At 40.8% G+C, this 16164-nt stretch overlaps 1 protein-coding gene across 1 annotated transcript in view; it reads left to right on the top strand.

The window, feature by feature from the left end:
- CPED1 (cadherin like and PC-esterase domain containing 1) overlaps positions 1-16164 on the top strand; it is a 306881-nt gene that overhangs the window by 20844 nt on the left and 269873 nt on the right. Inside the window, exon 2 of the mRNA XM_003407021.4 lies at positions 15653-15836. Within this exon, the coding sequence (XP_003407069.1) occupies positions 15653-15836 (184 nt within the window). The remainder of the gene's footprint in view (positions 1-15652; positions 15837-16164) is intronic.

Here is a 16164-nt window from a genome sequence, read left to right as displayed (position 1 = left end):
AGTCTTTGTTCAATAAATGTTTGTGTCCTTCCTGCCACTAAGAAGCTGGGTCTAAGCCTTAACCATAAAAACAAGCACATGAAATGGGTCATATTGTGTTTGTTTCAAGAATGTACATACCGGACATGCTTTTGGTCCTCAGCCTATGTGCTTTCTGTGTTATATTTTGCCCGGGCAAACACTGAAGCCTGCTTCTCCTGTGCTAGCAGTTCTCAGTCACTTTTCCTCTGATACGATATAGATGCAGTCAAGGGCAAGCACCTTTCCCAGGCCTCCTGGGTTCTATGCACTGCTTTCTTTCCTCAAGAAAGTACACCCAGCTGCAAAAAGAGGGAATGCAGCCCATTGTGCCTGACTTAGAAAATGTCAATCATTGACAAATGTTAATACTTCAATTATTTTCCTAACCAATATAACACATCTCACAGCCGATCCAGGCATATTGAAGCTAGTACCTGCTGCCCTATGCATATTCTGACTATGCCAGGGAGAGGGATCTGGGATAAAGTGACTACTTTTAGATGGAAGCGTCAGGCCAGGGAAAGACAGCCCAGTTATAGTGATAATCTATAGGAAGAAAACAGAATTTTCTTAAACGATAATATTTCTTCAGGGTCCTGGTGTTTCTTGCTTGTTTTGACTTAGGAAATGGTGGGTGGTATTGGGGTGGGAGTGCAGATTTCTGGAAACCACCTGAGCAACTTGTTACATGTCCATGTATCTGAAGGAGACCCTGCTATGATGTCCTTACCCTCTCCCACTGAGAGAGAAAAAACACTGACCAGGACTCCCAGTTCCCACGCTCATGACTTGGGGGAGTGTGCACAAGTGATGTTTTTGTGTTTGAGTTTCCAGGTCTGTGGAGTCAGAATGGAAATGCCTGTCCCAAAGATGATATGAGGCCCAAATTAGACACTGTGGCTGAGAGTGCTTTGAAAAGCATTGAGATTATAAAAGTCAGGGCAGGGGACTAGGCATCATCACATCCCAAAGGATAGTGTCATGAACTCTTTCCGATTGCATATGGTGCCTCTTGAGGGAAAACAATGTATATGTGTATCATAAATATGATTACTGGAAGTACCTCTTTTTTCACTAAAAAATTAGAGTATAGTGTGCTATATAAATGCCAAGGTACACAGTTATATTTCAAAATGCCACCAAGAGTCCAAAATTGTGCTGTCACAATTGAGTTTCCTCTTGATGTTTTAGTGTTTCTTTAACAAGCAATAGGAAATATAATAGCATTCCAATCGCTTCAGCCCAAAGCCTAGTTCTTCCCTAGTGAAAAGTCTAGCATTAATTTAGCCAAAGTGCACAAATGCTTCAGGAAAAATGAAACAGGAAATTAAATTTTCTGTAGCAGTTCAAGAAGTACCTGACCTTAGCAAAGTATTAGCCAGAAAGTTGACTTTCATATTGAGCAGTAAACCTTCCCATCTGGACAACCCAGAGAAGAGAAAAAATTTTGAATGGATTTTCCCCCAGTCCCCTTTTCTTCTTTATCCTCAAGAACTACCATTTTGTCCCCCCTGAGTAAACAGTGAAAGCATTCATATAGCATCTGAAACTTTCTACCGCACGAGCCAAACCTACTTATCCGAGGACCTTAGTGCTACATAAGCTATTTTGAAAGCAGATAAATTTTGGAGCAGAATTCTTTTGCAGAGGGAAGAGTAGATGAGGGTAGAGAAAAAGGAGGTAAGCTTATTATTTTTCTTTTAAAGAAATAATATCTACTTTGAACAAACTAACAAAAAATACCAGGTCTGTTTTGAACAAACTTGTTTCCTGGAGAGCAGATAAACTGTGCTTATGGAAATATATTCTGCCTTAAATATAAACCTCAAGAAGCTAAAATTGTCTCCTGTTCTTAATATAAAATGACTTTTTTAAGAGGAAGCTCCTTTTTTTGTGTGTGTGATATAAATGGTAGGATGCTTCATCATCCAATGATGGGCACATGATCCTGTGTACAATTCCTAGCAAAATCCTAAACAAAGCAAGCAAGCATTGATAATAATGTAATTGCCCTCTGGGAAGTCTAGCATCAAAATAAAAGCTTCTAATAAATTACTGACAGTTGGGGCAGGGCAGAGATCAAGTTTACTATACAATGCTTGGCACATAACATGTTGAGTGAATGGATGAATGGGCTCTAGTATAAATTCATGCTGTGTGTCCAAAAAAGGGCTTGGTCAGCAGTTCTTGAATTCTTTTGTACTTTCCATTGGATTCTTGAACTCTGTTCTCCTCAACTTCCCCACCCAGGTCTTCCTTCATTTTAACATTTTCTGCTTTCCTGAGAAGACCAAAGCAATCTCTTGTGTTAGAAGAGACGATTTCTTAAGCCTGGCCTGTGAGACCTTCTGATCGACCAGTGAGTAAACCAGACCTCTAGGAAGAGGAACTCGCTTTTCCAGCCTGGCACAGAAGAAAGCCAATTGCTATTCAACAAAGCAATCCATCCCATAAAGGAAGGATTATAGAGTTTAGGGACTTGAAAATTTGATACCAGATAATGTCTTATTCTTAGCTGTAGGAATAGAGCTTCTATTATAGTATTATTAGATATTGTCGTTTTCTGCCAATTTTTGATTTTTGAATGCACGGATTCAGCCATTTAATACCTAACCTTTCTAGAATGAGTATGTAATTTGGGGAGCTCCAGATCTGATTTTGAAAGGATGTGTTGGTGTATTGTGTAGCATCTGGCCACGTGACTTGGTGGAGGCTTCCAGAAGGGCGGCATGGGAAGGAGCTCAATCAGACTGGGAAGAGTGTCACCGAGGTTAGTCCCCAAGGAGAGCCAACATTGTATATTATGTCCATTGAGCTGAAGGGAAAAAAGGAGGAGGCAGTGAGGAATGAAGAGCTTGACAGTGCTCAGAGTAAGCAAGAAAGCAGAATGAGTACCAAGGCATAAATATGTAGTTATAGAAACTTGGTCTACAGATTCTGTATAATGTAGGATTTTTTTTTTTTTTAACGGAGAATTTCCAGAGCAAGTGTGATGTCTGAACATTAAACACCTTTTCTCCATTCTCCTTAACAGTTTGGCCCTCACATGGGTAGGATGAGGTAAAGTTTGTCTGGGTTTGCCAGGTGTATACCTCTATCCTGTGTTCCTTCATTCAACCAAGAACTGGAGCTGACCTTTGCTGCACTGGAGCTGTAGGGTCACCGGCATGGACTATGTTGAATTTCTTCTGTCTTTCACCATCTGTGCAGTTCGTGGGGCCCTGGATTTCTAGGAAGGATCCACGTGAACTGATTATTACAAGGATGAGAGAAGGCAGTGGTGGTTCAGTGATAGAATTCTTACGTTCCATGCAGAAGAACCGTGTTCAAATCCTGGCCAATAAACTTCATGTGCAGCTACCACCCATCTGTCAGTAGAGGCATGTGTGGCTATGATGCTGAACAGAGTTTCAGTGGAGCTTCCAGACCAAGACAGACTAGGAATGAAGGCCAAGTGATCTACTTGAAAATCAGCTGATCATGGGGATGGTGCAGGACTGGGCAGAGTTTTGTTCCATTGTGCCTGGGGTTGCCATGAGTCAGTGGCCAACTCCAAGACAGCCAGAGACACTATTTCATGGGGATGGTGCAGGACTGGGCAGAGTTTTGTTCCATTGTGCCTGGGGTTGCCATGAGTCAGGGGCCAACTCCAAGACAGCCAGAGACACTATTTCATGGGATTGATAATCTTAGACACTTGAAATGGGCTTCCGAATTTTTCTTCCTCTCACATGGGGGTATGAATATCTTGACTGGATAGGTGGTAGATGGAGAATTTCTTAATTCCCAGCTCAGTGTCTGAGGTCAGCCTTTCCATCATATAGGTGTTTTATTGGCTGGACTCTCTGCCCAGAGGAGGACGTGTTTGCTCTGGTGTGTGATTCTAGGCTGGCCACCACAAGTTCTTTCATAATGGCTCATTGCAGACCACTGGGGTCTCTGCGTGTGTGTGCAGAGATGAAATGCAGAGAGGCCAGCGTGGGTAGGAGGAGAGTCGAGGTCATAAACTTGGTAGCATGAATGACCTTGAGCAGCAAGTTTGTAGTCAGGAGAGTCAAGAGAAGAAAACGAGGACTGGAAAGGGGAATGAAAGTGATGAGTTCAGGTATTTAATAGGTGAGTATTACGGTAGATCCTAAGCCTGGACAAGGGTGACTAATTCTCCAAGTATAAAAAACCCCATAAACTAAGAATATACTGTGAGAAAAGGCTTTTAATACCCGGATGTGTGCATTTATTTATAGAACATTATAACAAAGTATAAAAATTAAATTATGCTTAGTTGCACAATTAATCAATTGCCAAACTTTTGATCTGTTATTCTCATTATGTGCTGTTGAGTAAGTTGTGACTCATAATGACCCTACAGAACAGAGTGGAATTGCCCCATAGGGTTTCCAAGAAGCAGCTGGTGGATTCGAACTGCTGACCTTTTGGTTAGTAGCCCAGCTCTTAACCATTGTGCTACTAGGGCTTCAACTTTTGATCTAGCCTCCCACTTAAAGAAGTATGTTCACTGTGTATATGGAAGACATTTCTTTGGATCAATGACTTTGGCATCTTAATTTTTTCATGATGATGTATTTGCTCCTGTTTTGTTTTTTCCCATCAAAATTGAAAAGTAGGAATGATGATTTGTTAATTATTTTTAAATGGTTTAGTGTCCTTGATATATAAATATTTCCTGTTCCTATTCTACTTATAATTTAACAGAACCCCTATGGAGTCATATGATTAAAATTTAAAAGGTTTTTATTTAGAATATTTTTGTCAACCCCCCCCAAAAAAAAAACCCAACCCAATGCCGTCAAGTCGATTCCAACTCATAGCGACCCTATGGGACAGAGTAGAACTGCCCCATAGAGTTTCCAAGGGGCATCTGGTGGATTTGAACTGCCAACCTTTTGGTTAGCAGCCATAGCACTTAACCATTACGCCGCCAGGGTTTCCATTTTTGTCAACAGGATATTTTATCCAATAACTTCTTTAAGGGATATTTAATAACTCTACATTTGTGAGGGGTTACATATTTTCAAAGATCCCTAGGTGGCACGAATAGTGTGTGCTTGACTACTAACCTAAAGTTGGGCAGTTAGAACCCACCCAGTGGTGCCTGCAAAAGAAAAGCCTGGCAACCTGCTTCTGTAAAGAGTACATCAAAAAAAACCCTATGGAGCATTTCTGTTCTGTATCACATGGGGTCACCATGAGTAGGAATCGACTTGACAGCAATGGGTTTGACTTTGTATATTTTCAAAGTGCTTTGATCTACACTGTTTGTCTCCTTTGATGCTTGCAATAGCACAGAGAAGTCAGATGGCAGGCCTTGGTGTGCATCTGCAATTGAGAAAAGTGAAGCGCAGCGAGTGAAGCTTAAGGAGTGTCAGCTGATAATAAAGGGGGACAGGAAGAAGGGATTCAGAGGCCTTGGGGTATTGCTGGAAAAGCCTCACACTCAGATTCAGAGGCTCTGGCATCTATGAAAATGTCTGGTCGACTGTATGATGTTTAGGTATTGTTGTCGTTGTAATGACCCCAGTGCTCTTTCCTATTGCACTGCCTTTGCGTGGCCTTACTATTTTCAGACCGAATTGCTGAATTAACTCGTTGTTTTAGCATCAGGGGACAGAGTCTTGTTATTATTTTAACATTCGTCGACAGAACAAGGTCTCTCCTTGTCTTCTGCTTGTTATTTCATAATTGTCCAGTGTATATTTTCTTCATTTACGGATGTCCTTTAACTACCGCTGACACGGTAATAAGACTCAAAAGGCAAGAAGGAACTTGGAAGGGTCAGCAGGAGAGCATGGACACAAAAACCAGCAAGCAGGACTTGAAGGAAGACAGAAGAATATAAAACTCCTTCCTCCTGTGTTAAATTCTATGTCAAAGGCTGAAAAGAGAGGGCAAGGGAAAGGGAGAAGTAGAGAGAAAGAGGAAGGCAGACGGAATGGGAGGAGACAAAAGAGGGACACTGGGGGGTGGTTTTCATTTGCTCCAAAATAGAAAGTAAAATCATTTATGCCCAAAGAAAAAAACAGGCTAAATTCTCTCTTGTCTCCTTACTTCCAGTTCTATCTTATCCTTAAAGGTATCTTGAAGGAAGCTATCGTGACCAGCATCTCCCAGCTGTTTGTTTTTATAATCTCAGCTGGCTCTTCACTCTCTCTGTAAGGCCAGAGTAAATAGGAAAGTGATGGCCCACAGCTGTGTGTAGTGGCGCTGCCTCAAGGACGGGAGTCTTGAATTGGTTAGGGCAAAACCTCCAGAGGAGGCTGGGAGAAAAGCTTTATTTGACTTTAAAAACAGCTAGAAAAGGGAAAAAGAAAAGTTGAGGAGAACAGAGAAGGGAAATATTATAAGTTCTTCTGCATTGACTGAAACAGCAGCATTTCAGTGGGGGTAGAGATAGGCAGCCAGCAGCTACGTGAGACTTGGGAAGGCAAGAAGTCACAGCAGGACACTCTAGATAGGGACTAGAGGATGTCAGAAAAGAGCTGTTCTTGTGTTTTGGGTTTTGCTTTTAATTTCTTCCGGCCTCCGAGATGCATGTTATATGTGAGATTTAGCCTGGGGAAAGAGTGAGCTGCCTACACAGTGAAGCTGGACCCAGCATGACTGTGCATTCGCTGCAATTCAGAGCCCAGAAGCTGAACAAGATGCTTTTTTTCCCCTTGTTTTGCAACTTGCTCCCCTCTTTTCTCCTTCCTTTGGCTACACAAACTCTACATCCTACAGCCTTTTTAAAAATGCACAGAGTGCTTCCAAAGTTGTCCGTGAGGAGCATTGTCATTAAACACAGAGGTAGCCCAGGACTTCTCAGGGCTTACTTCACATTACATGCTTAATGTTTTATAGATGTGATGGGAAGTCTTTTCTGGTCAGCAAAAATCGTGACATATCCCTGAGGCATCAGTATTTTGCTTGTTTCTTGTGGACTCTGCAACTTGACTTTATTTATTATTCAATGTTCTACCTTGAGGTGGCCAGGTCTGGGCCGGTGCTGCAGTTCTCTTCCACTTTCCTCTTCTGTGCTTGCCTATCCTCTTCTAGGAGTCTCTGGGTGGGCAAAAAGTTAACTCTGGGCTGCTAACCAGAAGGTTGGTGGTTTGAGTCTACCCAGAGATACCTCAGAAGAAAGACCTGGCAATCTATTTCTGGAAAATGAGCCATTGAAAGCCCTGTGGAGCACAGTTCCACCCTGACACACATGGAGTTTACCTGATTTACCTGGCTTATCATAATTTATTATAACTACTTGATGTTTGCTTTCCTCAATGGGCTGTCGGCTCAGTGAGCACAGAGACTTTTCTGTTTTGTTCACCTCTCTATCCCTGGCTCTTCCATACTTGCAGTTTTGGCCTGTGGATGTTATAGAAGTACAGCGGAGCAAGGGGATTTAATATACTGGGTAGAGCATGGTTGAAGTCTTGAGGCATGGAATCTGAGCTCCAGAGAGAGAAAGGAGAGAAGAAGGAGGCAAGTAGAAAGTTGGGACTGGGCGGAAAGACTAGTGGTTGATGTATCGGGAACAAATGAGAAGAGTTGGAAAGATAGGAATGCAATCAGAGAATGGAATATCTCATTTTATTATTTCAGAGGCGGGACTGTTTTGGGGATCACAAAGTCTCCGGTGTGGCTACTAGAGTGACTGGTTGAGAGGAACTGGAGGAGAGAGTCATTGGACATGAAGAGGTCCTAGATATTATATGCCTTGAGATGCAGATGTTGAAGCTTCCACTGAGATTTTCTAGTGGAATTATTCATCTGATAAAACAAACAAAAAAAACAATCCCATTGCCACTGAGTCAATTCCGACTCAGAGCGACCCTATAAAACAGAGGTAGAACTGCCCCCTAAGGTTTCCAAGAAGTGCTGATGGATTCGAACTGCCGACCTTTTGGTTAGCAGCCGAGCCCTTAACCACTGCGCCACCAGGGCTACATTCACCTGATAGTGGATAAAATTACTCACTTGGTGGTGAATAAAGGGCTTGCGTATATAAATAATAGGCTTACACTTTGAATTCGTGCATTCATTCATTCCTTCTTATTTAGAGCCTGGCAGTAAGCTAGGCACTGGATATACAATAATAGCCAAAACAGGTGGGTCAAGGCCTCGTGGAACATGCAGATTATGGGAAAGGCAGACATTAAACAAATAATATGTAATTGTAAATTGGGAAGAGTGCTGTAACCTAGAAGTGTCAGAAGCCATCCAAATTCACGAGGAAGAGGGAGAAGCACCATCGGCACAAAACTGATTCCTCTGAAGTGGAGGTCAGGCATACCTCCACTCTCCAACTTTTTCAGCCTTTCTGTCACTAGCCACCCTCCCCACGGCACTCTCTATTTCTCTGCTGGGTTCAGTAATTAATTGCAATGGCCACACAGAACTACAGACCATGCTCATGATTATGTGGTTTATTAGGGAAGTAACAAGCTACAACTCAGGACGAGGATCAACTTGGAGGTAACAAGATACAACTCAGGAGACAGGACACAGTTTGTCAATCAGGCCACCTTCCAACCAAGAGAGCTTTTAATTTCTTCTTGGCTGTGCCTACAGACAGACCCCACACAGACCCCACTCTTGGGCTTACTGCCTCAAGGCCTCACTCTTGGCCATGCCCACTGCCGGCCTCACTGTTGGCTGTGCCTGATACTGGGCCTTGCTGTCCGCCTCTGACAAGCTTGGGCAAGTGTTACAGCTTTTTAACCCTGTCAGGAAGTACCCAGAGATATATGACTCTGTCAGCAAGCCTCCTGCCCAGAGGTGCTCAGCTCTCTTGCTCTGTGGGTCAGCAAGCCCATTGCTGCTGCCTTGCTCTGTGGGCCAGGAAGCACACCACAGCCATCTCACACCAGTCTCCTGGCTCCCTCTGTCTCAAGCCATCTCTAGTATTACAGCTGTGTCTCCTGGGTCTAGAAAGTTCTCGGCACAGGGATGCCGGGTCTAAAAGATGTGGTCTGCTCCAGGCTCTTCCTGATGGTAGTGAGGTCTCCCTCAAACTTTGTGGGATTGGCCCTTTTATAAGCCTACTCCACCCACCAAGACCACCGACCAATTCCCTCGGTAGGCCACAGTCACCTAACTTGCATAGTAACTGACCAATCCCCACAATGGTTTTATGCACTCTATTTGCATAGTAGACTAACCAATCCTTTGTAAGATTATGGCCAAGCAAACCATCTTGGCAGAACTGCAAACCCAGGGCCAGAAAGGCCATGTATAAAGAGAAACTCGTTACACTGCAAGTGTCAAAGGGAAAAACTACTACCAGTTACTGTGGGGTTGACTCTGACCCACAGTGACCCCATGTTGTCAGAGTAGATTTTTCTGATTTTTCAGAGGTAGATTGCCAGGACTTTCTCCCAAGGTGCCTTTGGGTAGACCCAAATCTCCACCCCTTCTGTTAGCAGTTGAGAGGGTAACTGCACCACCCCGGGACACTGGGAAAAATACTAGGAATCTAAATTAGATTGAGGGATAGATAACAGCCTTAAAAATGATGGGTTTTCGCAATGCCTGTTTTAGTGGGTACCATTTCTTCCAGGTTATGGTGGGGATACATTTTTGTATATTGTAACTTTTTACTTAGGTTTCTGTATTATTTGTTCAGAACCCACGGAGAGTCACAGATAAACTTCCCTATCATTGGATATTGAGAGTTGGGATGGCCTCAAGGCATATTTTGGGAATACAGTTGGAAGAGAGTCAGTAATATGGAGTAGTTCTGAGAAATACATGGGCATTCCACAATGGAATCCACCCTGGAGTGAGCTGTGAAACGTGGGTCCAACCAAACAGTTGTCATGGAGTCGATTCTGACTCATGGTGACCCCTATGTGTGTCAGAGTAGAAGTGTGCTTCATAAGGTTTTCAAGAGCTGTGATCTTTTCAGAAGTAGATCTTCAGGCCTTTCTTCAGAGGCAACTCTGGGTGGACTCGAACCTCCAAACTTTTGGTTAGTAGCCAAATGTATAACCGTTTGCACCCCCTCCCCGGGACCCTGAGATTCAGGCAGGGGTGCCCTGAGCTCCGTTTGGATAGGGAACATTCTTTGTAGGCTGTTTTGGACACTGAGGAAGCCTGAGGCCTCTAAACTGCCCTGCAATTATAGATAATTTCTAAGAAGAAAATATGTATGATATAGTCTAGAAAACCCCCTCCACTTTATTTCTTAAATCCTCTAAAATAGTATACATTTCACCAATGGGAAAAAAAAATCTATCTTATTCTTTCAGTGGAAAAATTAAAACATAATTCACTACGACAGACCCGGCAGTATTTCTAAAATGCCAAAAATCTGGAGCAGGGAGGTAATTTAACTTTTAGTTATATATGACATGCATCCCAGGCCGACTATATGATTTGTATTTCAGTATCAAAAGATATCATAAATATATGACTATGTTAATGAACCCAGAAAAAAAATCTTTCTGTCTTGTGGAAAAAACAAGTTTTATTTTTCATCCTTACTATATTTTAGAGAGCTGTATTTCTTGGGTTTTGGTGAATCTTGGCGAAGACTTTTTAGCAGTATAAAAGTATAAGTTACTGAGAAATATAGTCCTTTTACATATCTAGCTCTTTATTCAATTTTTTTTACTGTAAATTCATTATTTTGCTCAAATGTTTAACTCTATTTTTGTTATTCTTGCTTTTATCAAAATAAATTTCATAATTAATTCTATTGAAATAAATTTCATAATACAAACTCATCATTTTCTATTCCTAGTCTCCTAGAGTAGTATTTGTAACAAAGACGCTTTTACATATTGAAGAAAAAGACATTTGCATTCATTCATTCGAATAATATTTATTGTGTACCTGTTATGTACCAGGTACTGTTCTTAGGCTAGGGAGACAAAAGTGAGAAAAACAGACAAAAATATATTCTTTCACTTAGCTTATGTTCTGCTGTGGGAAACAGGCAATAAGCATAATAAATCATATTTGTACACTTAAAGGGAAGAATCCTATAAAGAAAAATATGTATCAGGGAATGGGGAGCATATAGTTTATTGCAAAAATGTTACTTTTTATGGTAATTGGAGGCCAGACTGTATTAATAGAGAAGCTTATAGAATTCCTAATATAAAAGTAGAGTTAAAACATAAAGTGATAATTATTATTCCGTTTTACTCACATATATTGTACATCATTTATTGTTGAGACTCAAGTGTTGTATTCTTTCTTGTGTAGGAACTCAACTCAATTCCCATTACAGTCTCACGAGTTAGGATTGACTGCTTCAACTATACATATGAGGAAACTCTGATGCAAGGAGATTAAATAACTGGGCACAGCAAGCAAGTGGCAGAGCCAGAATTCAAATCCAGATTCCTTGGCTCCCGGTCCTCCTTTCTTTTTACTCTGTATTGCTGCCTCTAACACTCCAAGTTCCTTATTACAACATTCTACCCTTTGCTTTATCTAACGGTGGTATAAAGATTTCAGAGTTTTCAGTCCTTCCAATAAAAATAATAAGTGTTCAGTTCTAAAACAATTTTTATGTAGGCTAGCAAGGTGATTTCTGAGGAAGTATCCTGCAGATCTTTCAAGAAGAAGGGAGAGAGGCAGGTGACCTGGGAGTTCAGAATATTAGCATTTAATAACGCTCTTTTTTTCCTAAATTTAGTCAACAGGGCTGCAAGTCTCAAAGTTATTTGTCCCAGTGGTAGCCAGGTTAAATTAATTTTTTAACTGAAGTTACATCTTCAAAATGGTAGGAGTAATCAGGAGCTCTTATTTCCAAAAACTCTGCTATTGGCATTTGATAACCCTGCATTTGCTAGTGTGGTTAACACAATTGTTCGCATAGTTTATATTTCACATACACAGTGTGTGCACCTGTTGTTAAACTGGCTAAAATGGTTCTGGCACTTTGGTATTGGGCCATTCTGCTGATACAGTGTGTTATAAATATTACAAGGACAAGAGCAGTTTGTATTACAGGATAATACAACATAATTTTCCTGACAAGCTCGTTTCCTATTTTTTCTCTGTAGTCTGAGATGTGAGTTAAAATTTCAGGCTGTGTTGTAAAGGTCATTGCAAAATATGACTGGTAATTACTTTATTTAGAACATGCTTTGTATAAGACACGCTGGTAGAAGTTTCATCCCTCTTGATTAAACTGATCCTGGTTGGGGAATGGGGTTGCCATGAGTCAGAATCAACTCAACGGCAGCAGTTTTGTTTTTGGGGGGTTTGGTTGGGGGAGAAGAGAGAGATGGTATCATTAAAAATAATAATTCCTTAAAGTTTTAAAATATACTCTCCTTCATGTGGCATCACCGCTATCTCAAGCCAGCTGTAATAGAGAAGAGCATCCTGTGATTACGAAAGAGAATAATGTGAGAAGGGATTTCTGGATACTGCGAAGTTTGCTTGAGTGACACTGATTTATCTGGAAGCACCTGTCTTCCCCTTTCACCTTCATGCCTGTTTGTTTACTTTGGCCTCCTGTGGGCTACTCAGTTCTTTCTAACCCCTGTGTCCAAAGGCGTAACCTGTAGTTAGTTTCAAATATACCTTCTTATAGGTTTATCATTACAAACAATTCTAACATTTGCTAAGGGGTCGTGTCCCAACTGGTAGTTAAATTCTTGTGTTCAAATAGTTTCACTATTAGTAAAATGCACCTAACAAGAAAAAATATCTAGTCAATCATGTTTTCTCATAGTATCATATGTAGAAGGTATGATTAGTACTTATTGACCTGGTTAGGCTCTGAAGACCAGGTCATCATGTGAAAATTGGCATTTTATGAAAATGAAGGAGGCCCACATCAGATCACAAAATGGAGAATGACTACATAGTTACATAACTGCCAAATCACATTATTACATAACTGCCAAACTGCTGAGAATCATGGCCCAGCCAACCTGACACACAACCTTAACCGTCACAGCTGGAGTTACTCTTGTTTTATACCTCAGCATTTGTAATTGCCAGACATTTGTCGTTAGTGTGCAAAATAGTCAGATAGTTGATTTTTTACTATTGTCATAAATGTGAAATGTCGGATAATGAGATAGTCGTTAAGTGAGGAGTAGGTGTATTTCTGTCCATTCTGTTCATTGCACATATATAAGCACCTATGTTAGCATGTGCCAGAAAGAGCCCAGACTCAGAAACAGTTTTCCTGAGTCATTGCTCTTTAAAATACACCATTATTTTAAAAAAAATTTTCAGACAGTAGTTCGCATGTACCAGGCGTGGTCCTTAGCACTTTACAAATATTAACTGTTACAGCACCCTTTGGAGGAAGGTATTATCCAAGGTCACACAAGTAGTGCTGATGGAGCCAGGGGATCCAACCCAGCAGTTGGGCTCCAGAGTTTGTGTCCTCAACAAACAATGCATTGATTTGTTTGTTAAGTACCAGATGGCAACAGTACGTATACAGTGAAAAGTAGAATAGTTCCTGCCTTCGAGGGGCTTGCAATCTAAATATGTTTTTTTTTTCTCTCCATGTGTATCTGCCAAAGATTTTGATAAAGCACTACTGAACCCCTTCATGTATTAGTATATACTATGCACTGTATACTGTGATTCACACAGGGTACAAAGACAATACAGGTGATCCCTGACTTATAGAACATACCTCTCTCTTTTTTTTTTTTTTTTGGTTTTCATTATTATTGCCTTTTATTATCAGTATCTTCAGAAATCCAATCTTTGAACATCTGCAAGTGAACATCTGAGCATGATAACATCAGCAAATTACACTTTGCAACATTATGTATAGTATTTATTATAATAATAAGATGTATAAAAAGACAGATGATCACAAGTATGGTTCATCGTAACTCGGATACATTGTAAGTCAGGGACTATCTGTGTAGGCCTTGAAGCTAAGGAACTCATAGGTGGGAGAGACACAATTTCTTTTCATAAGTGCTAGTGAAAGTATGTATTTTCATTAAAACTTTCCAAAAGAATAGTGTTTGAATATTGAAGGATAATTTGGAGTTTGATAGATGAACGAATGGAGAGAGGAAGGTTTGGTAGGCCAAAGCTACAGGAACAGGAAGGAGCAGAGTGGGGTCAGGAGTGGAAATTGTTGATAGTGTAAGGAGGAGAAAAAAAGTCTAAGTTTTTTTTTTTTTTTAGTTTTATTTTCGTCTTGCTCCTGATGGGGTGAGACCGGTGAAGTATCTTCGATGGCCACTCACAAGCTCTTAAGACCCCAGACGCTACTCTCCATGGTAGAATGTATTCTTTATAAACTGTGTTATGCCAGTTGAGCTAGATGTTCCCCAAGACCATGTCCCCAGAGCCCTCAGCCCGGTAATTCGGCACCTCAGGGAGCTTGAATGTGTCCATGGAGCCTCTGTGACCAAAAGGTCTAAGTTTTGAATGGCCTTGTTTTCCTTGATAAAGACATGGAATCGAGTCTACTGGCAATGAGAAACTGTGAAGAAATTAAAGTCGTGAAAAGACGTGGTACATATTGTATTTTAGATTCCTAACGTGAATAGTTTGATTTAGAGTTGCCAGTAAAAGAAATTTATATCCTCAGTTTTATCTCCTACCTCTTCCTCCTTATGGTTCTCCTCTACCTCCTTTGCTGCCTCCTCCTCTTCAGCTTCTCCCTCTTTTGCCCTAACCTCATCCAACCTCATTGCTCTTTCCAGTAATCAAAAATGTCTTCACTTTACCTGTGTTTAATCTCAAGTTTTCAGAAAAGCACCTAGTATCTGCCATTAAACCTTAAAATGAATTTAAGTTTCAGCAGTCTTTAGATTCAAATATGTTCCCAATATTTATGGAATTTCAAGAATCACTATGAGAGAGAGGTATATTTATTTGTGGGGAACAATAAATTATTGAGGAAATAACCTAACATTACTATACTTCAGTAACTCTCCTCTCCTCACACTTAAAGGCCATCCTGCCCCACTGGGTTGCATTCACATTTTGCTAAGTCATAGGTGAGAGAAGCAGGCATCCTTTCGTCCACCTCCAAAGAGCTGTGAGGTTGTTTCTCTGCCCTGCCCTTCCTGATTATGTCCTGTGGCATGACACTCGTTCTCCTTGAGTCTGTTTCCTCTACCTTGTTTATACCTGAAAGTGCTGTTAAAAGATAGTGCAGGTAGAAAGACTTCATAAAAGCGTAATTGAGATCTCAGAAACTGCTGTTAATTTATACTTTCAGCTGGAGGTGAGCTACTTTTATGCAGCAGCATTCCTCTAGGATCTCTCTATTTTAATGGCCAAAAAGTTTCATTTTTCTGTTATAAGTGAGAAAAAATTCAGTTCACCTCCAGTTCTCACATGCGGTTGTCTTGTTATTATTAGAGTCCCCTGGTGGCACAGTCTTTAAGAAATTGGCAGCTAACCCAAAGGTCAGCAGTTCAAATCCACCAGCTGGTTCTCAGAAACCCTATGGGGCAGTTCTACTCTGTCCTACAGGGTCGCTACGTGTCAGGATTGATTCGATGGCAACCGGTTTTAGTTTCTTGTCATCGGCGGCCCTTCAGAGAATCTGTCTTTCATTTCCAGAGAAAAATGTAAAGAATATCTTATGGAATGGTCTTTGATTTGCATTAATGATGTCCTTCCAGGGAAATTAACTACTTTTTCCTCTTGAACATTTATGCTTTCTTTCTTTTCTTAGATTGAAGAATCCATTGACACACACTTTGGCAGCCATGGCAGAAGGGCCATCCTCTACAGACCGCTTTCCTACAGCAAAACAGAGCTTACACTCCTCCAGCACATTCTCACTCAACATCGCTATACTGTTGCCATCGTTGAAGAAAGACTGGGTGCTGGCCTTGGGCTGGGGCTGCTAGAACAAGGTCAGAATAATAAATAATAACCAAGGTGCTTGATATATAATGTTAAACAATTTCCAGAATGTGCTACTGTCATCTTCTAAAGAAATTCACAAAAACAAATTTTTACCAATGATCACTTTCTTGCATCATAGAAAACTTAGCTTCTTTTCTCCTTCCCCTCGATTTTTTTTAGCTATATATCTTTATTCCGGAAATAATTTTGTTTATATTTTTTTGGAATTTTTGAGTTGTATAGCTCATGTTTAAATGCTACATAAAAATTGTTTATGTTTATGAGCCTGAATACATATTCTGCCCAGCACCAAACTGCTCCATATTTTAAGAAAAT

This window comes from Loxodonta africana, chromosome 8 (assembly GCF_030014295.1).
Source record: "Loxodonta africana isolate mLoxAfr1 chromosome 8, mLoxAfr1.hap2, whole genome shotgun sequence".
Lineage (NCBI taxonomy): Eukaryota > Metazoa > Chordata > Mammalia > Proboscidea > Elephantidae > Loxodonta > Loxodonta africana.
The sequence above is the reverse complement of the archived record's forward strand: the minus strand, read 5'-3'. Positions and strand labels throughout refer to the sequence as shown.